This window comes from Sylvia atricapilla, chromosome W (assembly GCF_009819655.1).
Source record: "Sylvia atricapilla isolate bSylAtr1 chromosome W, bSylAtr1.pri, whole genome shotgun sequence".
NCBI classification, from domain to species: domain Eukaryota; kingdom Metazoa; phylum Chordata; class Aves; order Passeriformes; family Sylviidae; genus Sylvia; species Sylvia atricapilla.
The window spans coordinates 15,863,526-15,886,100 of NC_089173.1; the positions used below are offsets into that span (position 1 = coordinate 15,863,526).

At 39.3% G+C, this 22,575-nt stretch overlaps 1 protein-coding gene and 1 long non-coding RNA gene across 2 annotated transcripts in view; both read left to right on the forward strand.

Annotated features, from left to right (window-relative positions):
- LOC136373455 (connector enhancer of kinase suppressor of ras 2-like) overlaps window positions 1-22,575 on the forward strand; it is a 329,371-nt gene that overhangs the window by 276,242 nt on the left and 30,554 nt on the right. The window contains 4 exon segments of the mRNA XM_066338352.1: window positions 16,227-16,275; window positions 19,068-19,116; window positions 20,176-20,351; window positions 22,404-22,477. Coding sequence (XP_066194449.1) covers window positions 16,227-16,275; window positions 19,068-19,116; window positions 20,176-20,351; window positions 22,404-22,477 — 348 coding nt within the window.
- Window positions 9,757-14,412, forward strand: LOC136373469 (uncharacterized). Its single transcript, XR_010745646.1, has 3 exons — window positions 9,757-9,801; window positions 12,660-13,056; window positions 13,689-14,412. It is a non-coding gene; the product is annotated as an uncharacterized lncRNA (long non-coding RNA).

Sequence of the window (22,575 nt, forward strand, 5' to 3'; positions counted from 1 at the left end):
TTGTTAGGTGGATGGATAGATATCTGTCTTGGGTAATTGTTAAAGCAATTTGTAATTTTTTAGACATTGGTAGTAACTATTTAAATAAAATATAGTGAGAGGTCAAAAGAATATAATCAAAATTTTTTCAACCAAGGAGGTTAGCTTTTGACGAGCTTTGATAATCATATGGCTATAAGTTCATTTTGTATGGAAATAGTTTGGGTATGTTATTAGCAAAAAGACTTATTTGGTGATTAGTAAAGAGTTTACTTTTTTGAGTTTTACTGAAATATTAAAGCATGAGGTTGCTTGTTGGGGTTTAGAACGATTAACTATAATGGTAATTTAGGGGCCCAAGAGGCTGATTGTCTTGAGAGATAGTATTAGCTACTTTTTGAAGCGCAATTTGTGCTTTTTTGTTTAAATGCTAGGTGATAAAAGGTCCGGGCTTTTTTTTTTTTTAGGAGGGTAAACAACGGTTTTAAATTTGCATCTGAAATTTCAAGTAGGGGGACGAACCCAATTTATTGGTCTTAGCAGTTTTTGTGTATCATGTAAAGTTTTGATTTTAGTTGAAATTTGTAAGGGTTGTGCCAAAATAGAATGCATGCTTATTTGTTAGTTCAAATATTTTTAGGGAGATGTTTTTTGAACCTTTTCAGAAGTAATGGTCAGGCCCGCTGATGTAACAGCTTGGCAGACAGCTCGCATTGCTTCTTTTATACGAACTACAGTTTTTGCAGAGATGAGGATATTATTTATATAATGATACAACAGAACATCAGGCATTTTTTTTCGTAATGGACTCAAAATTTTTGCTACATACTATTGGCATATGGTCGAGCTGTTTCATAATTTTTGAGGCAGTATTAATTAAGATATCGATTAAGTGGTGCCTGCATATTAATGTTTGGCACAGAAAAGTTAAATTTGGGTGCATCTTTTGGATGCAGCAGAATATTAAAAAAGCAATTGTTAAAATTAATTATTATTAGATGCTAATTTTTCGGGATTATAGAAGGAGAAGGGAGCTCCGGTTGTAGGGGCCTCATTCCCTTAATTGTTTCATTTATTTTTTTCAAGTTATGCAACAGCCTTTACTTTTCAGACCGCTTTTTTAATTACGAACACAGGTGAATCTTAAGGACTATTAGATGGGATTATATGTCTCTTTTTTAGTTGTTTTTGTACAAGTTTTTGTAATACACGCAGTTTTTTTAATGACACGGGCCATTGATTTACCCAAACTGGATCAGAGGTTTTTAAAGTCAGTTTGGGGGTGTCGCGCGCACCAATGACTTTCAGGCAAAATTTGACTGCATAAAATTTCTTACTGAGATAAAACATCTTTTTCTATAAGACCAGCGGCACAGAGACCACAAAGGGTCTGACAGTAGCTACTCTTTTTTAGGTTCTGTAATTTGCACTAGGTGTTGGTTCTGATAGTTTTGTTTGTTTTTACTTACTTCTGAAAGGATTTGGGGGACCAGCATTAATGGCCAATCATTAGGCCATTGATTTCGAGAGATATGACTAATGTTTGCGCTGGTATTAATAAGTTTGGTTAAAATTAACTTCTTGCCTTTTAGAGACACTTTGCATTGGCATGTGGGATGCTGAGAAGTGATACGTTGTGTCCAGAAAATCTGTGGTATTCTTGTGGAACTAAACTCGCCTTTCCTCTGTGTAGCTATTAGGGGTGAGAACAAGGGGGCTGCCGGGAAAAGTATAAGCTGAGCAATTTTGCTGCCTGCGGGGATTATGTAGGGGGGCTGTGGAGTCCAAGCTATAATTTTTATTTTTTCAACTGTATTAGAGTCAATGATTCCTGGCAAAACAAATAGACTTGTTACTGAGGTAGAAGATCTACTTAAGAGCAAAGCATGGTAACTCTGTGGTAAGGACCACAAATCCTTGTGGGGAGATAAATACAGAGCTGTTGGTTAACGCTACTGTGTTACTGGTTGATATGTCCAACTCGGCGATTCTTAGAGTGGCTGCCTGTAGTTCTGCGATGGTCCGGGTGGAGGGGACAGAGCTGATTGGAAGTTGAAGGTTGGTTCTGGCAGCTGTGCCTGGGAAGGCTGTGGAACTTGTGTCTTCACGCGTCGCCATCCCGCGCTGCGAGATGAGTTTCCCTGCAAAGGCTGCCCATTTTGTGAAATTTAGAGCGACAAGAATTAGCAAAGTGAGGACTCTTCTGACAGCGAGGGCACACATTCGGTGTTTTTGCTTTTTGCGCCTTTTGGCAGTCTTTTTAATATGCTCGGGTTCCCCGCAGCCAAAACAAATTGATGCTTTTGGGCAATATTTTAAAGCGACAAAGGCATTTGCTATATTTTGCCTTACGGCTTGGTAAGTAACTGCTGTTGTGTGCTGCAATGTCCCCAGGCGATTGCAAGCCTTAATTATTGTAGCAATGTAGGCTCTGGTTCTGCGGGTAGAGTTTCAAAAGGTGTTTGCAATTTTCATTAGTATTTTTAACAGAAAGTTTTAGTAGTACAATTTTTTGGCTTGATCATTATCAATTTGTCTTTTTAGAGTTTGTTTCAGTCTGGTTCACAAACTGCATATAGGGTTTTTGTGGAGCTTGCTTAATATTTATGAAGGATTGTTGCGGGGTTTGTGCATTAGGCACTTTGAGAAATGCATATCTAGCTGCTTTGGTGATTTTTTCCAGGACTTTTTTCGGTAGGCCGCTTGGCTATTCGGATTGGTATGTACTCCTTCGCTAGCTAATTGGTCAATAGTTAAGGCAGCCAGGGCTTGGGTTGCATGCCTTGTATATGTTAAAATTAAGTTTTTTAGTCTTTTTTTTCATTGTGCTATGAATATTGCATATTGCGTTGGGGTGAGCAAAAGGTTTGCCAAGAATCTAACGTCATGAGGAGTCATCAGGTGGGTAATGAAGGTTGCTCTTAGTAAATTACTGAAGTAAGGGGATTTCAAACAGTATTCTGTCGCTGTACGGTGTTTTTTAATTTTGAGTGGCCTAAGGGCTCCCATCATGGATTCCCCCCCCCCCCCCCTCCCCGGGCCGAGTTGCACAGGGGCTACAAAGATTTTTGCCACAGTTTCAAAGTCTTTGTTTTTAAGGGCTTTCTTTTTTAATCTGTACTAATTGTTATGCATATTTAGAGGGAATAGGTCCGGATCTTTTTCGGGGCCGGGGTCGAAAGACTCTCCGTCGCTACTAGAGTCACTGTCCGCATTATCAATTAACATTTGGCGGCATTGTGGTTGCTGGTGGGATAGCGGCAAGGCTACGGGTGGCGTCTGTGCTCTGTCCCTGGCTTTCGTCAGGGAGGGGGTGCGGACGGGAGAGGGAGTGTGGGAGCTGGGCCAATCAGGGTTTAACACGGCTGCAGGGACCGTCTCTGCGGTTGCCTCACAGGTTACTTTGCTTTCCCCCTCTTTTTAAATTACATCCATGACCGCCCTCCAAGCAGGGAGCAGGCGAAGCTCTGGCTCATGGCCAGGCAGCGTAGCCAGGTCATAGAGTTTTACACCGACCTTGTCCCAGTAGCAGAGAGTAAAAATAGCGGTGGTATCAGGAAATATGCATGACACTTATCATAGAAGTGACTTAAGGTCCCTCTTAGGGATGAGAGATCCATGCTTGCTTAGGAGGCGTAGCATGGTTTCATAGATGTCTTTTCAGTGGATATTCTTTGTTTTATATTTTTAGTTTTCTTGGCTTATTTCTCATGTTGTAGCGTACAGGGATTGCAGGCCCAAACACAGTTCTTTTACTGTTACGATCAATTCCAGGGGCGTCGCCGATTGCCGTCAGATAGCCGGTTCTTCTCCAGTCACACGGAGCACCAATTATCAGTGATTGATGGAGAGACGGGAAGACTGATTCATGATCAGAATTTCATTTTACTCAGGTTTTCCAAGTCTTATATACCATTTCAGTAAGGTTAATATTTCTACTACAATAATTAGGTTAAAAGATCATACAAGCAACTTATGCATTTTACACCATCTTTATCGTAGGGGGTTGATTGAATCTTTCTTTTAAGCAGATTTAATCCCATCTTCTCATAAGCTCAAAGTTCTGTTTGTCCTTGCCACGGCATCCTAGTCACCAGACTAGTTATGCTAATTAATCTGTCTTACTCTCAGTCTTGTGTATTCCCACAGGTTATGGCTGCTCAGAGAAGCTAATATAAGTATTTCTGGCTTCTGTAGCTTCAAAATGAGTCTGCCCAGTTGTACTGATTGTAAAAAATATTATTTTTCATTGAGACTGTACACATGAAGGCTTGAGCTGACAAGTGTCTCCCTCATACTTGAAGATGGATCCTTGAGTAGCAAAGTCCAATAATGTATTTCTTTAGAGTTCTGTTCAGACCTGACTCTCTAAACTACACTCTTCATTAATCTATAAACAACTCAAAGGGGGAAAAGGTGTTATAAAAAGGTTTTTACAGTATAAGGGAACATAAAGGGAAATAAGATGTTAAGAAAGGTTCTTTTTAACAATAATTTCATCAGTCTTTATGTTAGCGAGGAAAACATAATCATGAATGATCACGTGCGGTGCTTTTTTTGAGAGCTCTGGGATTCAGGGTACAGACCCAAATCCAACTCCAACGAGGGCCAAGAAGGCCCCAATATTATACCCCTCCATTACACAACTCTATGTTAATCATTAAACCTCCATTGTTCTATTGTATACACCCAAGCATGAATTTTGGTAAATATCTTCCCTTGTGATTCTCACAATTCTAGTTGAGATAATAATCACGTTCAGCTACCAACAATCGTTACAATTATATCATCTATCTTATGATGATTAGGTACAGTTTCACCCGACCTAGTAGAGGATAGCTTTATTTCTAAAATACATAGTTATAAGTACAATCGTCCCAATCCTACCTTCCCCCCCCCCCCCCCCCCCCCAATTACCCAGGCAAAGTTATACTTGATTTGCTTGGAACAATGAAAGCACATCCCGGTTGCAGTAGAGCTGAGGTTCTATTCCCCAGCTTTATGGCCACAGAAATTCTTAACCCTATCTTACTATCTTAACATTTAGGTTTGATATTCTTTCAGTAATCAAGAACTTCATAACTGACCTGGATCCAGAAAAAAAAAAAAAAAAAAAAAAAAAAAAAAAAAAAAAAAAAAAAAAAAAAAAACGACTAACTGGGATTTTGTTTGGAACAGCCTGGTTAGGATGGATGTGTTTGCAAATTCCACCCGAAGACAGGCTTCTCATTCCTGCTGCTTCCAAAAGTTCAGGGCTGCCTGGTTGGCCTAGAATTCCTTGTATTTGTAGTTATATCAGGACACTTTACACAAAGCAAATATGAAGCTGCCTTTATCCAAACATATGCGGTGTTTTCAGAAGTAATTTGCTCTATTAGAGCATATTTAAATGATTATATTCTGCAGTCTTCAAACAAACCACTACAAATTACCAATGCAAGTCAGCAAATGAAGCATTCATTAACCTGCTGTGACTTCATGGGTAAATTGCCATTTGTAAAACATTCTGCAATCCTCTGACTCCAGAGAACCACAACACAACTAAGTTGTACTGCATTGTATTATTTTAGCACATTAATTTATGCCTTGTTTTTATTGTTTTGCCCGGCTACCAAAAAAACATTTTAGATATATATGCAGTCTAAAGCCAAATTTACAGCCATTTGTAATAATATTAGTTATAACTGATATTATTGCTGTAACAATTGCAATATTTATCCTCCAGAAGATGCACCAAATACAAATCTCTCCCTTATCACACAAATATCATGTCCTGCTGCTGAAAGGATCAATGTGGAAGAATCCAGTGAAACATTTTGGAGACTCTTGATTTTTTCTCTACTCCGTGGCTCAGCCTTGCTCCCTGTCCTTCCCCAGCAGGAGAACAAGGAAGGAGTTTTGGAGGACAGGAGCATTTCATGGCAGAAAGGTCAGCCCTGGGCAAGGCAGGGCCATAGGTAACCTGTTCCCATGGGAATGGGGAAAGTGAGGAAAAGGAAGGGGAGGTAACTGCCTGTTTTTCCTGACCTCATCCCTTTGCTGTTCCCTGTTCCCCACTGTGTGCTGACAATGCTCATCACCCCATAATTACAAATTCGAGTGGATCCCTTCCCTCTGCCTTCAGTTCGTCTTTTCACCTGTCCTCTTGTTTTTCTTCAGCACAAATTTGAGTACCTCAAACTGTACATTAATGTACATCACATTGGGTGATTTCCTGTCTGTTATCTCTCAAGGGTGAGTGGAGTGAAAACCTGAAAGGCTGCTTTTATTTTTAGCTCAGCACGATAATTTTGAAAGCAGATTCATCTGCTCTTTGAGGTAGAGAGATAAGTAAAGCCCCTTGTAACAAGGCCACTGTTTCTGAACAAACATGATGTAGAGAAATCTTCAGGATAATAAATATAGGCGTTAAAGAAGCAGAAGAATAATTAATTTTTTCTTTTTTTACTTTTATTAATAATAATTCAGTATCTGAGTATAGAAGAGTGGAAGAACAGTATGATAAAGAAGCTTTGAATCTTTGCATCTGACTAAATTGTATATGTAGATGGAATAAATATCTTGAATTTGGCCACTGAGATTAGTAACACACATTATGAAACCATTCTAATCTCATTACCAACTATTCCTATCTCTTGCTTTAGGACACAAGTAAATAATGAGTGTTGAATATTTTCACACAATCTCTGCAGCTCACGGTTCTTCTGTTCTCTGTGGTTTGTCTGATTTCTTTACTTAGGAGAAGAAATTCTAATTCAAAGGAACTTTTTTTTGTTGTAAGTAATTTGTAGAAGTTTTAGGTAAATGGGACTTTCTACAGGATTTCTTTGGAGAGAGGAGCCTCAGATCTGCTTGTGGGACCACAGAGGCCTTTTTGTCCTTTCATCTCCACTAGTGCAAGGCACAAGCAGATCCGTGGGAATCCCTAGAGCTCCAGAAAAGTGGAGCTGACTAAAGAAGGCAGATAGGTGCCAGTGACCTGAATTTCACAGAATTTGTGCTTTATAGTCTCTGACAGCATGGCAACACTTGTGCCTCCTGAGCCTCCCACGTCTGCTACTCATGAAAGTGGCCTTGTAATAAGATGAAGTTTTAGTTTGGGAACTAGGGAAAGGCAATTTTTTTTTCAAATGTCACAAACTGGTAAGAAGTAACTGCTCAAAAAAGATTTATATATAAGGTTGCTGAAAATGCAGGTAGGAGCCTTCCACATATAAGTCATTGTCAGCATTGAATCTGCATGTAATTACAATTACACAAGGAAATTAATTTTAGCTATAGGTAGATGTTTATCAAAATGCCAGTGTGGGAGTTTCCATGTATCATATCAGAAATCCTTTATAAAGGTTAGCATTTCAAGCTTTGTTCTACCAAGAGACCTTCTTTGGGGAGAAAATCAGTCAAATAAAAGATGATAAATATGTGACGAAGGTCTCTAGTAATCCCAAGTGTCCACACCTAAATACTGGTAATAATCTCTATATTAGTGATGAGTTGGTCAGGATCTGAGGTTTTTCTTCTAATATAATAATTATTGATAAAAAACTTCAAAAGATAATTATGTTTTTTGTGTTTCAAGTAACAATATCAACAATTTTCTCTCCCTCTGTATTTATATATTTTTCTTTGCTCTTTTCTGAATTACAGCAACTAGTAATCAGTTTCAATAATCTATGAGTTGTTCAATGGTTAAATCATATTTTCCTTTTTCACACTGTTATAGAGTCTTTTTGAATTTCCCTGCTACAGACTATGCTTCAGTTAATGTGATTACATTATTCAATATCTTTGGAAATTAATGCTTGGTAATGCAGAAAAATTAGTGGTGTTGAAAGACTGACCTCTAGAAAAATGTGGTTTATTTTCAGAATCAATTTTCTCTCTAGTAAAGTCTTTTTTCAGCCTAATATATGCAAGTTCACATCACACTAATAATTGTTTATGAAATACATCTGATCAAAAGAAATCTGGAAGCCACAACTGAAGATGATCATGTGTGACAGAGGTGGTTTTTGTGCATTTTCTTAGAAGGAAATAAATAACTGAGTTCTTATAGCAGTGAAAATTTGTAATTCAGATGCTGGAAAGAGCAGCCAGATCAGGGTGAAGGAGGTTTATTTCAGCTTTGTCAGGGAAGAGAGAGTGGGCTGGGTCCCATTTGGGAGAGAGGGAATAAACCCTGATTGGGAAACACTTTGCTTTTACTTCGGGAGCATTTTTGGAAAAGGAAATTAAGAAATAGAATGGGAAGCTCTGACTGAATTAGGAGTCCCACTTTTAGTTGCTAAAATTAAAAACCTTAGAAGGCAGAGGGATAAGAGAAGGAAAGCTTTGAGCCTTCTGTTAGGAATAAATTCTATTTTTATAACAGTAGCATGGGTAGTGCCGCTGTTGAAGTTCTTTTGCTCGCTTGGCCGCACAATATTTCCTGGGCTGTCCCCAATATTTCCAGGGATGCTCAGACTGGTTCATTTGTATTTAGCAGTGCATTTTCAGCACCAGAGCAACATCTCTCAAGCAGATATTTTGCTTAACTGTGTGCTGTTAACCCTTCCAGTCTGCTTTGAGAAATGTGAGTATTTCTACAGGGTATTTCAATTTTTTTAAGTTCTCTAGGCTACATTTCAGCATACTCTGAGGAGAATTGAGGCATTTATGGCTCTCAGGAAAGCCTGTTACGTTTTTTTCTACTCAATCACTCAGTGGGGAGCTCCTGCCTTTGCCTGATTTCGACAAGGAATGTCAGAGAACTCCCTGCTTTTAGTGTGAGGGCACCATTTCATTATTTTTCATCAGATAAGGCCTCTTATTTGAGTGGGATCACCTTTGCTCCTCACATTTGCTGGAATATTTTAGCTGAAGCTCACTAAAAGCTGATAACTGGTTCTGTACTGGGTTCCCCAGGGGCAAGGGAGACTTCTTGAAGGAGGAGGTGGCAAAATGTGTTTGCCCAAAATGTGCCTGCGCAGAACCCTGTGGTGCAACAGCCCCAGAAAACTTCCTGTCCCTTCTGTTTCTGTGCTCTGAAGTCATCCGTGGTTCAGTATTTGTGATCAAACATATGCTGCAGGCCTCAAGTAGTGGCATTAAAAAGCAAACATTGTACTTACTAAGATTATCAGTAAAGTCAAAGATTTTGTAAGTGCAGATTTCTGCATTTATAAACAAATACATATTAATTTTACAACCTATTTTGGAGGGGGGTGGTATAATTTCATTTTTTGTAAATTTCAATTATTAGCTGTGGGAAAAAATCCTCCATCATAAAACTTACTTTAAAGTAACTTAAATTGTCTGAAGATTTCATTTTTAACCCCGAAGCAGCTGCTATATACTCCACAAAGACAGGCTCATTTCCAAACCTCGGAGGAATAACCAGTGTGGTAAATCAAGTCATTTAAAGCTAAGAATGACGTCAAAGAAAGTTTGTCCTTCTGAAATTCTGTATTCTATATTGCAATATTTGTTCTTTGCATTTAAACTCCCCTTCAAATATTATCACTTTTGCAAACATTCAAACAAATTTCAGCTCCCTCATTTTGAAGAGCTTTGATCATAATTACACAGCATCTGAAGTTAGTTTATAAGTACAGATGCAAGTTGTTTTAAGCATGATCTTCATTTTAAAATAACTCTTAGCTGGAAATTTAAATAAGTGTTCAATTTCCCTTGGTTTAGAGTTGCAGAATGACTGTGGTTTACCTCTGTCACTTGTTTCACTGTGCTCAAAGCACCAAGGATGTCTGGTCTTTAGTCGTGCTTAATGCTCTTTATTTTTTTTCTACAGAGAGCAGGGGATACAGTCAATGGAGATACCGAAAGGTAATTACTTCTGTTATTCTATATTAAAATATATACACAGTTATATTTGTGAATTGAACTCCTTCCTTTACTTTTCGAAACTTTGTTGCAGTATTTGAGGAATAAATTTTCAGGGTTTAAAGATATCAGTGCTGATATCATTTAGTAAACATTCATTGGCCAACACCAAACATAAATATAAATTACAAAGCTACAAAAATTTCTTCAGATAAAAGTTTATAAAATATTTGTAGAGGGGAAAAATTATATTGTTTTGTTTCCCAATTTACTTTTTTACTTTTGAAATTCAGTATTTCAGATTCACTCTTAGGATGAGAAACATAATGTGTGTCTAACACGATTTTGGTAATCAACAGGCAGAATGTTTCAATGAACATCTACATCTAATTCAGTCTGTACAAGATTACTGCTCATATTTGCGGTTTGTAGTAGATAGATATTAAGAATGGGGTCTTCAGTTTGGCCTTTAGGTCTGAATTGAATCAATTATTCTAATGAAGAAAACAGTGATTTGTCTTTCATTTCTTTGCTGTTTATCTGATGAAGTATCTTCATGTTGCATCCAAAAGTCACAGTAAAAGAATGTTTGAAGCAACAGCTACTTGTATCATCATATATTCTAATTAAGTTTAGTTGTAATCTATGATAATTATTCTTTTTCATGTTTTTTCATTCCATATATGGCCTAAACCTATTTAAGAAGCTGAATAATTAGATTTAGAGTGCTTTGACCAATCTAAAGGATTTACAACTGCCCATGATTCCCTTCAGTGCTATAAACATCCCTGAATTACAGATAAAAGTCTGAGGTGCAAAACTATCAGCTATTGACCATGTCATACTTGATTTTTCAGGGCTGACAGCATTTTTACCTCTTTATATGTGTTTTAAACATCACAATGCACTTGAAAGGCAGCCGTAGTGGTGACCATTTGCTGCTGTTTCCCTGGGTGTGCTGTGCATGGTTAAAATGGCATTTAACCAAATGGAGCAGCACTGTTAGCAGAGATTAAAGTGAGGTACAGATGAAATTCCACCTCATCTGACAACAGACAGTCCTGTCCCTCCAGTGCCAGCAGTTCATCACCTCAGCTAAGAGTGGGGCTTTGCTTTTACAGGAGGTTAAATATATTAATATTTAAATATTAATACTTTGTTCCATTTTGCAGCATGCCTCCTGTCCAGGGCTACCTGGGGGGAAATGGATTGTTCTTGCTCTCTTTTGAAGTAACAACTTCATTTCACCTTTTGCCTTTACCTCTTACACCTGAGTTTTGAAAACCTACCGTTTTCTGTAAATCTGACTGTTTTCATTTTGTCTCCCAACCCCTTTAGAGGTTCTCTTGTCCCATTCTTCTCTCCCAGTTGTTTCTCCTTATTTTCTGCCTGGCTGTGCCCTCCCTCGGGTCCTTCCTGCCTGACTTCTCTGCATCAGAAAGAAACCCCACACCCTTCCCAGAAACAGCCACGTCTCACCCTTTTCATTTCCTTCTCCACACCCACATTTTCATGCAGACACAAGGAAGAGCTGCAGAGGAGTCTTTTTTTCTTCTGAGCAATTTTGTTCTTCCCAGAGCAAAGGGCGCCTGATTTTTCCCAGTGGGTTGCACATGTTCAGTTTGGCAGGGACCTTGCAATCCAGATGGAACCTCCCTGGTGGACAGGACAGGGCACCTGCCAAGAGATACTTTCCAGGGACATATGGCTTGATGAAATTTTGGCAAACTTTCATAGCCTTTATATTCTTTTATAGAAGAATCCTTCTCCCACACATTTTAGATTTCAGGCCCAAAATGTGACCATATTATACCTTTTCAATATGTTGAAAAATAGTTCAAGAGGCAGAATTATATCACCTTCCTAATAACCTTATCTGAAGTAATTTAAACAGCTTAAACCAAAATAAAAACCATTTTTCAGATATTTAGCCACTAGAGTTAGGCTTTGGGGACCAGAAGACAAACTGTGTAGATAGATTGACATATTTGGGTGAAATATCTTTATCTTCAGTAAATGAAAGATGGGAAATTTAGGTTAGATGTAAAGAAATTCTTCCCTGTGAGCGTGGCGAGGCCCTGGCACAGGGTGCCCAGAGAAGCTGTGGCTGCCCCCGGATCCCTGGAAGTGTCCAAGGCCCGGTTGGACGGGGCTTAGAGCAACTTGGGATCGTGGAAGGTGTCGCTGTTGTGGCAGGGGGTAGAATAAGATGGGATTTTAAGGTCCCTTCCAACCCAAATCATCCTGTGACTCTGATTTTAACATACAGGGACATATAGAGCTTCTGTGATATTTATTATTGCCTCCTTTGTCTTAAAAAAGCCAAGGAGAAGGAAGTTGTTTCTTGCATGTAGTAGAATATCCCCCAGGCTGCAGGGAACACATGCTGGAAACTCCAGCAGCTTTGTGAGAGCTATGAGGCTGCAGGATGTCCCTGGGAACACAGAACTTTAACTCATTTGATGAGTAGAATGTAGAGCAAGCCTGGCAGCTCTGTCACAGCCTGGAGCAGAGCTGAAATGAGGGATCTCTGCCTTACAACTCTGAGTTCTTCCAAACTCTTGGCACCTGAACACCACACCTGGCCCAGCTCTGTGCACAGGGCAGGACTTCCACCAGCATCCCTTGGTGCAGGGCACTGTCCATCACTCACAAACCTGCCCTGGCTGGCAGACAAATCTGAGCTCTCCTCACATCTCCTGTGGCTGGAAGTCGTGACCTCACTCCTGAGCAGGAGTCGTGACTTAGGAAGTTGCAGCTGGAGGTAGAATCCCTGGATGTGTGGGTACACTGAGGTGTTAGGAGGGCAAGCTGAGATGCCTATCCCTGAGCAGCAGCTGATTTGTTCCCCTGTTTGCCAGGAGCCTTTGCCCTGTTGGAGGTTGTTTCACAGACGAGGAGGAGGTAACAGGTGCCCAGGGAGGAATCACTGCTGAGCTTTCCTGCAGACAAATACCTGACTGTGCTTAGTAGGGCTCTCTGTGATCTTTGAACTTCATTTCACTTGAGGAGAAGTTTTTTTCCAGTCATAGGAAGCCTCAACACCTGTGGATTCTGGCCACATGTGCGTCATGTAACTGCGACATCCCTGTGGAGATCTGGGTGCACATCTCTGCTTCACTCAGCAGCCAGGCCTGCAAGGGGGAGAGAGGCAGAAAAACTGCACCCTTCACACATGGCACAGCTGCTACTCGAATGAACACTTTTTCTGAATATTTGCTTAGTTTTCGTGTGGATACATTGCTCAAGTTCTTTCACGTTGTCCTGGGTTGACTATGATGCCTCTGTATCCCCAGTCGTCTGTTCTGTGTGTGCTGTAGGTTGTGTTGTGTACCTTAAAGAGTGGTTCTGAGGGTGAGCAGGGAAAGAAGACATGTGCAGTTTGTTTTTGAAAAGTGTTCACTCCTCCACATTCCTTTTTTTCTTCCTCAGGACGGTGTGTTCGTCGGATACTCGGAAGAGGTTTTTTTTTCTTTTTAGTTAGTTTAGCTAGCTGAGGCAAAGAAGCTTCCTGGACTGTTTTTCTCTCTTTTTCTTGGGACTGTTTAAGTCTGCTCTGGACTGAAAACTCAGAGAAGTCTCTGGGATCCGGAATCCGTGGCCCACCGGGGCCTGGACCTCGGCATTTTCCAGCACCAGAAAGACTGAAACTAACATCTGGCGAGAACCTCCTCAGTTTGCCATCCCTCTTTGGAGCAGCGAGAGGTTTTGTTGTTTAATTTTCCCATCCCTCATGCCCGTGGGCATTTTGTTTGTTAAATAAATAGTTTTTTCCACTTTTCTCTGAGGAAATTCTTTTTTCCCCGGACCGGCTGGGGGTGGGGCCATTTGGGTTTGCTCTCCAGAGAAACCCCATTCAGAGGTTTCCTCCCAAATTTGACCTAAACCAGGACACACATTTTGTCTTTGTAAATAATACTTAAAGATTATTCTAATCACGGTCACAGCGGTGTGCTTTGGAAATTACTTTTTTTTTTTGGTTATGGTTAATGCCGGAGAGATAAGAAGAGATGAACATTTTAAAAATAACTTTCAGTCTTGACATTTTGCTGTCAAGATTGAATGTTCAGCTGCACCTGTACTGCAGGTTCTGCAGAGGTTTACAGGTGCACCTGAGTTGCTCGAAGCATCAACAGCCCAGAGCAGAGACCTCAGCCAGGGATTTCAAACCTCACTACAAAATACTGAATAATTAATCTGCAGTGGGAATTTACTCGTTGTAACAGGAATATATTATATAAGAGATGGAAGTTCTAGTAACCTAAATGTAAATCATGGATCCAGATGAGATGATTAAAAATTCATTCCTGTGACCAGATAGATAAATCAAAAATGCTACATGTGTGTATTAGTCCAAGTTCTGAAAAATGGATAAAAGGGAGACCTTTTTATCCACACAAATTTCAATATATGCCTCACAGGTAGGCAGAGCACATCCAAAGTCTCAATAGACATTGCTTTAGTCCTTCAGGCTTCTGTCAAACAGAATTAGCTCAGAAATCCATTCGAGAAAATTGTAGGGTAGGATAAATATTTTAGAATAAGCCTGTAAATGTAATTTAACTATTAAATTGTATTAATTGCATTAATAAATAAATGCAATTTCTGCAGTTATTTCCTTAATATTTTGCCTTTTCTATGTGATATTATTTATGCAAGGAATGTTTCTGCTGACATACTGAAATAATTGCTTGTTTTTCTTGTTTTCCCTTTGTTTTAATTGGTAGAATCTTTTTCTAGATCCTGAAGTTTGTTTCAAAAGCACAATTATACATTAACATGTATTTAGTAGATCAACAGTTTTAATTGATTTGAGAAATATTAGTCCATGTGCTTTTAACTTGTATCACTGCACATCTTCCCCCTTCTTTTCCTTTTTGACCCTTTTGCTGTAACAACAGATTTCCTTAAAATAAAGCTGAGTAATAACTCAACCAAATATGATACAGAGCATTTCAACCAGAACATGCAAGATACTGGGGGTTCTCTGTGTCTAAATTGTTTCTGCCACTTTCATACAGAATATTTACTAGTTCAGGGAGGAGAAAAGATCAGTATTTCCTTCTTCTGTGGTCTGCACATCTGACTACTTCGGGAATAATTAGATTTGGGGAGAGGTATTTGAGAAACAAAATTTTTTAACAAACAAACCTCCTGCAGACTGTTGAAAACTGTTCCCAAGTGAAAAAACGACCCTTGTTGCATGCTAGAACACCTAATCCTGACCTGACTTCCTGGTCAAGGTTTTAAAAGCCTGGAGCAAGCTGCTCCTATCACCAATTCCAGACTGCTTACCTCACTTTACAGCATTTTTGCTGCTGAGAGTCTGTGATTACTGTGAGGAGGCCCATTATTGTCGTTGCACAGAGGCAAATAAAACTTGACTAAGGATTTTTTTGATACCACCACAGATGTATAACTGAGGTTGTATATTGGCTGAGAGAGACTGGAAGCATCAAAAGTGATGCTTTCCATATGGGATTAAAAGGAACAACCCCAAAATCGGGGAAGTGCCCAGAAGGATGGAACAGCATTGATGGCATTGTCAGGGACAGGCAGAAATAGGGCATTAATGGCACAATCAGCAGCATTTGGGGCATCTCTCCATCCCCTCCTCAAATGTCTGAAGCTGAACTTGTTAGGTTTTAATTCTTTCCTTCAATCAATGTCACCTACAGACAGTTCAGAACATCAGAGTCTTGCCTATTAACTTTCACGAATTTAATTTCAATATTATGTATTCCATCCCTTCACTGCAGGCTGGAAATTTCCTTTGCCTCAGGACTATAGATGTTTCTAACCCACAATGTAAAAGTTGTTTCTGCTGGTAAATTTGATTTCTCCTAACAATGGAAATCTTCAAATGAGAAAATGCCACTTCCTGCCTCACTGACTTAAAACAATTGTTATTATGACCAACAGAATTTGGCAATATATTAAAAATGTCCACAATCCTTTTATTCCTTTTTAATTTTTCCCCTGGATCGCTTTCTTGTTTCTGCATTCTATTTCTATTTACATGACATATACAAAAACATCCACAGTGTTAAGGATTCTCCTTTTCCTGACTTTTGAGAGCATGAAGGGGAATTGTGTGTTTTAGAATATGACCCTGATTCAGTGTTCTAATTCTATCATGGCCAATACTGTTTGCACTGGATGAGGAAAGGCCTCTGATGCTGCTGCCCTGCTTTGTTCTCCAGTCTTTACAGAACTCACATATATCAGAGATAGTATTTTTGCATTTTAAAGTGTCAATTCTTGGTATCTGTGTCATCCTGTAGCAAAATCTTACAGAACTTTGTGCTGCAGGATGCTGCAGTTATATTTAGAAATCCACAGAGTGTCTGTAAGCACCATGTAATGAGTTTGAATTTTTTTCCTGTGGTTATTTGACATCTTTCTTCTGTCTGTCCTAGATATGCAAGTTATGCAAGTTCTGCCATTGACCATCCAGGAAATACATCCATGAGGAAGGTAATGATTTATAAATGTGCTTTAAATGAGAAAAAACTCCTCAACTGTTCAATTCATTGCCATATTTTTAAAAGATATTTAAGATATCCCAAACCTTGACATTTTCATATGTTATGAAAGAGCTGAAAACAAAAATCTAGGAATAATTTCCATGTTGTGGAAATTTGCTGCTGCAACCACAGCAGGTCAGTAGGTCTGGAATACTTTTAGTTAAGTTTAGGAACTTAGGAATTCAGTTAAGTTTAGGAACCCCAGTGTGTGTTCTACAGTATGTGATGGTTTGGGGAGGAGAATTGCACACCACGTTGGGCTGGAAGGCACTTTTGGAGGGAGGCTTACCCTGAAGGTAAAGAAAAACTTTAAAACTCAGAATATTTAAATAGTACCAATACTATGATAGGGAGATTGGGAATTAAGATTTTCAAATATTTTTGTGGTACCAACTTCAAGGTACTCCGTTTTCAATGAAAAATAGCTGAAAAAATGTTTGATTACTTAGCATTTTACAATTATTTCATACAAAGGAGAAACAACATTCATTTGAAGAATGTCAGTTCTTCATTCTGACTTAGCACTTTTTACACTGATTAGGTTGGACAGGGCTTGGACCAACCTGGTCTATGGAAGGTGTCCCTGCCCATGGCAGAGGGTGGAATGGGATGAGCTTTAAGGTCCCTCCCAACCCAAACTTTTCTGTGGCTGTGATGACTCAGTTCTAAATAGCTTTCCCTAAAAACTCCTGAGGTTAAAACCAGTGGAAGTACAAGCAACCAGTTCTGCTTTTCATTGAGTGTTTCTGTGACAGCACTTCTCCTACTCCCTGATTACACTGAGATCTCCTTAATTTACCTCCATGTAGCATCCATTCAATTCTAGCATTTTTTTTTTCATTTCCACTGTACTGGGTTTGGGTGGGGGTGGCAGGGTGTGTACTCTCTGACTCTGGCCCTGTGTTGTGGTTTCAAGGTAAGAATTGAAATGTTGATAGCCCCAGCAAGTTTACATCATCTGTCTCTCTCCCGTAGCAACTCTGAGTCATTTGGAGTTGTGAGTTCTGTTTCCTCACAGTGTTTGCCACCAAGTTAATTATATTATAATGATTCTTTTATCTCTCAGAATGTGGAGCTTGAATCTTTAGGTTAGCAGTGCTAATTATCTACTGATCCCCAAGGTATTGCAAACCTTTAACTTTCTAGTTTCCCTGTTTTGAATACATTCTATGTGTGCATAAATAAAACAGGAAGAATAATTAACTAAGCTTTCTAGAAGAAAGATATTTTTAATGTCAGAAAGATATTTTCAGCTCTCCCTTGCTTTGTTGTGCTGTTTTTTTCATTATTTTTAAAACTTTTATATTAAATTATGTATACAAGTTTCTGGTGAGTATCTCCTCCAGACATTTCATTTGTCTTGCAGTCCTTTAAATTTAACCACATTTCATTATGGGGTTTTATTCCATCATTGCATTTCTCTAGCCTAAATTGTGGGAAAATTTGGTAATGTGTTTTTCAGGAACACACCTGCTTTGCCCTAACACATTTCTGTGGAAAGAACATTGAGCAGATTGTTTCAGCCCTAGCCACCACAGAACTTCAGCTGACACAACAGGACAGATCAGTATTGCTGCTGTGATTTGCAATACATCAACAAAACCCCCAGAGCCACTGTGCACATTTGCTACTTTCTCTCAGAGTTTTGCTGTTTCATTTTCTGTATTTTGCCATGTTTCCTCCAGCACAGCAGCATTAATCTTTGTCTTCTCCTGAACGAAGCGACACATTTGCAGAGATGAAGTTAACAGAGGAGATGTGCTGGGTTAGTGACATGCTGCACACTCACTCACTGAGCTTTCCCTGCCAGTATTACCATGTTTTGTGGAACATTCCTGTCCTGAGGCTGGCTGGGAGGACAGGCTGAGGTCAGGAGAGCACAAAGAGCTGGTGCCCTCTGAGCCAGCTCCCTCAGAAGTCAGGAGCTGCTGATCCCTGCAGTCCCCGGAAAACCTTCCACTTCTGGAGGGCTAAATCCCACCAGGGTTGCAAACAGGGCTGTGGATGTCCAAACCCACTCCTCCCTCTGCTGCCTTTAATTAAAATAAACCTTTGTCTCTCTGGAGCTGGAGTCTTGTTTTCACCTGATTATTTTCTAGGGTTCTTAAGCATTTGTACATTGGAGGCAAATCCTTACCAGTTTTTGAGTGCTATCCCTGGTTTTGGGTTTAAATAGAGATGCTTTTAAGTTGGAGTTTTTTTTCAGAATCTGTAGCAGTTTTCTAATGCTGGACAAAAGAAAAAAGGAATTTTTTTTTCTCCTGAGACTTATTCTGTCAACCACCAACCCAAAAAACTTGTTTCTGTGGTGGGAAGAGTGTGATTTTTGGCACATCATTGAGCACAGGATTTTGCATTTGTGGTGAATATTTATTTTTGAATGCATATTTTTATAATTATTTTGTTGATGCAACAAACTTCAAATACCTGTCTATCAGCTCATTCATGGGAGTTTATACCTTTAGTTTTCAAACTACTGCACAGCTATTCATGCAAAGAATCCTTGATGGTTTCATTGCAATTGTAATTAATATTTTTTAAAGTAATTTTAATTTGCAGATTTAGCAGAGTGTTGTTTTCTTTATGGTGTTGAGGAAAGTAGTAAGAGAAAAATGACAGAAGGGAGATCCTGTGATCACTGTTGCTGTGATAACCCTGGAGAGGAGAGTGAATAAAAGCTCTTACATCTTACTGCTGTTACTTGCACTGGTGTTCATTATTTATTTATTTATTTCCTTACAGTCATTCCATTACGCTTGCCTCAGGGTAAAAAGCAGAAAATGGTCAAAAGGTAACTTCTTTCAGTTAACATTTTGAAACTAGAAAATGAGGCTCCTTCTCTGATAATAAGTGATCTGTATCAAAATTTCAACTTGATTCAAATATTTCTAAATTCAATAGTAAGCCACAAAGGAAAATACTAAATTTAAATACCAAAATAAATGTTTTATAGGTAGAATATTGCTTGGGTGGGTGGTAAAATTCCCTCTTCCTTAGGAAGAAGACAAGGAGCATCTATGAGCAAATAGATGAGAACTTGCTTTTGAAACACTGCAGAGCAAAGGATGGTATTTTATATTCTCTAAATTTCTTCCATGTTTCACAGCTGTAGGACAAATGTAATTCTTGTAGCATCATAAACTTGATTTTTCACAGAAAAAAAAAAAAAAGTCTGATGTGTTAAGGAGATTTCCTACAGAGTTTTTTTTCAGGAAAATAAATTATACCATATTTATTAAAAAACATGGGTTTATTAATATTTAAGAGGCAATCTAAGCATTTCAATTGGGATTTATTGAAATAACACTAAGAAAAAGAAAAACAACCCTATTCCTGGTGCTGTGCCTCTAACAGGATTCTGTAAAGTAAAAATATTGTTGTTCGCTTCAGGATAAAAATCATGTAAACATGTGCACTGTTATGGAAGTGAACAATCTTTCTTTTTTATTGTTTATAAAAACTGACTTTAAAAATTCCCATAATTTGACATGGCTTCTGCTGCTAAAGAGAAGATATACAGAAAAAAGTAGTGTTTGCATCTGTGTATAGATTGTGTCATACTCTGAGTTCCTGACTGAGGTTAAATAAATGTATTTTTACTTTGGAATGATTCTGTCCATCTTAATCCAAAAAAAAAAGTTCAGCCCTTAGAGGAATCAGCCCTCTAGAGAATAAATAAAGCATTGCATAAACCAGGCCCTTTTTATTTTGTGTTCACGGGGAAACCAAAATTGCAGGGCACTGTTGAATTTGGAAATGGTTCATTCCAAGTCTAGAGAGGATTTGGCTTGGAGGGTTTTGAATTAAGTATGGAACAGTTTCCCCCCCTCTCACCCCGTGGTGTTCCCAGGGAGTTCCCTCTCCAGCGTGAGCAGGAGGCGCATTTCCTGCAAGGACCTGGGGCACGGCGACTGCGAAGGTTGGCTCTGGAAGAAAAAGGATGTCAAAGGTTACTTCACCCAGAAGTGGAAAAAGTACTGGTTCATTCTGAAGGATTCCTCCTTGTACTGGTACACAAACCAGAGTGTAAGTACACACCATACTTGGACAAAGTAAATATGAAACCTTAAGCTTTATAGTTCTTTTAAAGTCTATTTTTACTGCGTACTCGGAGGAACTGCCACTTTAATTGCCAGGTCTGGGATACTCTGGCTGGAAATATTTCAATTTAAAGTCTCTTTCAAGTCTCCAAGTCCATGTTCAAGCTTAATAAAATAGCAGATGTTCATGGCAGTCTTTAAGAAATTAATATATCTGTAGTTAATCCTTTTCCACAGATTTATTTGCACTAACACAGTGTTCACACTCAACTCTCCCCAGTTTCAGTTGAGGGGCTGTAAAGTGTAACCATTTGTGTTAGTTAAGCATTCTGTGAAGCAGATGTGAAAATCTGAATTTGTAAATCTCTTTATCTAGAAGTTATTTTTATATAGATGTTCCTCTTGCTTTTTGCTGAATTAGTCTGGAGTTTGCAGTTTCTCATGTGTAAAATGCTGTTCTTGGCGAAATTTTCCTGAAAACAAATGGGCCTATGCTGGTGCAATCTGCATAAATGTAGGGAAAATAACAGAGGGGAGAAGCCCAAAATGGTTCAGTGCTACTCTTCCATTTGTGTGCAGCAGCCCTAGGGCTTGAGCTGCACTCTGCAGCCTACTTCGGTTGCTGATCTTTCACTCCACCTCTCCCATTTTCTTCCAGAGGACGAGTTTAGCAGTGTAATTCCTCTCAGTTTTTATGGGTTTTGTAGCCCAAGAGGCTGTTTCAGGCTGTGGATGATCAAGAGGTTTTGTGGTGTTTGACATTTCCCATGCCAGGTGGGCGGCACTGGCTGTGTCCCTCAGGCTGTGGCTCAAACCAAGCCATAATTCACTGTGCCCTTGCTATTACCTTTCAAAAACCTGCCTGGTGTTAATATGTCTCCCTGCTTTTCCTGCTGAATTGCTTCAAAAGAAGCAAAAAGTGACAGGATACATTTCCTCGTTATTACCTCCCCATTTAATCAGAGGTGACCTCACCAAGGAAGCTCCTCAGGGGCCGTCAGCAGGGCACATGGTGTGACAACTGTGACTTTAGAGAGACATCCACCAAACAGCTGTAAAATGGAGATTTATAATGAAGAATCTGAGAGCTCTCCACTGTTTAGATGCTGTGTTTGGGGCAGAAAGGTGTTCTGTGATCTTCGGCAAAAGGGGATTGAGATGGCTGTGCCTCCTTTGAGAAATTATCCGTTCAGTTACCTCATAGAGGTTATTTACATTGTGTGATAAATTGAACCATTTCATAATAAAAACAGTACGTGCAAAATACATTCTGTATTTCCTTTGACTGGGTGTCCTGGTTTAGGTCAAATTTGGGAGGAAACCTCTGAGTGGGGTTCCTCTGGAGAGCAAACCCAAATGGCCCCACCCCCAGCCGGTCCGGGGAAAAAAGAATTTCCTCAGAGAAAAGTGGAAAAAACTATTTATTTAACAAACAAAATGCCCACGGGCATGAGGGATGGGAAAATTAAACAACAAAACCTCTCGCTGCTCCAAAGAGGGATGGCAAACTGAGGAGGTTCTCGCCAGATGTTAGTTTCAGTCTTTCTGGTGCTGGAAAATGCCGAGGTCCAGGCCCCGGTGGGCCACGGATTCCGGATCCCAGAGACTTCTCTGAGTTTTCAGTCCAGAGCAGACTTAAACAGTCCCAAGAAAAAGAGAGAAAAACAGTCCAGGAAGCTTCTTTGCCTCAGCTAGCTAAACTAACTAAAAAGAAAAAAAAACCTCTTCCGAGTATCCGACGAACACACCGTCCTGAGGAAGAAAAAAAGGAATGTGGAGGAGTGAACACTTTTCAAAAACAAACTGCACATGTCTTCTTTCCCTGCTCACCCTCAGAACCACTCTTTAAGGTACACAACACAACCTACAGCACACACAGAACAGACGACTGGGGATACAGAGGCATCATAGTCAACGCAGGACACTGGGTAGTTGTTCTTTGTATAAAACCCAAACAGCTGCTGCTCATTTCTCTCCTTTAATTCTGTGTTCCTTTTCAACATCTTTTTTTTTTTTTTTTTTTTTTCTCATTCAATAGGATGAAAAAGCAGAAGGATTCATTAGTTTACCCGAGTTCAGGATAGACAGAGCAATTGAATGCAGACGAAAACAGTAAGTAATGTGTCAATTATGTTTATAAAGGATTGCTCTTGGAAGTTTGCTATACATAGTACTGAACACTTGCAAAGTCCAGAGAAGGAAGTTACTGA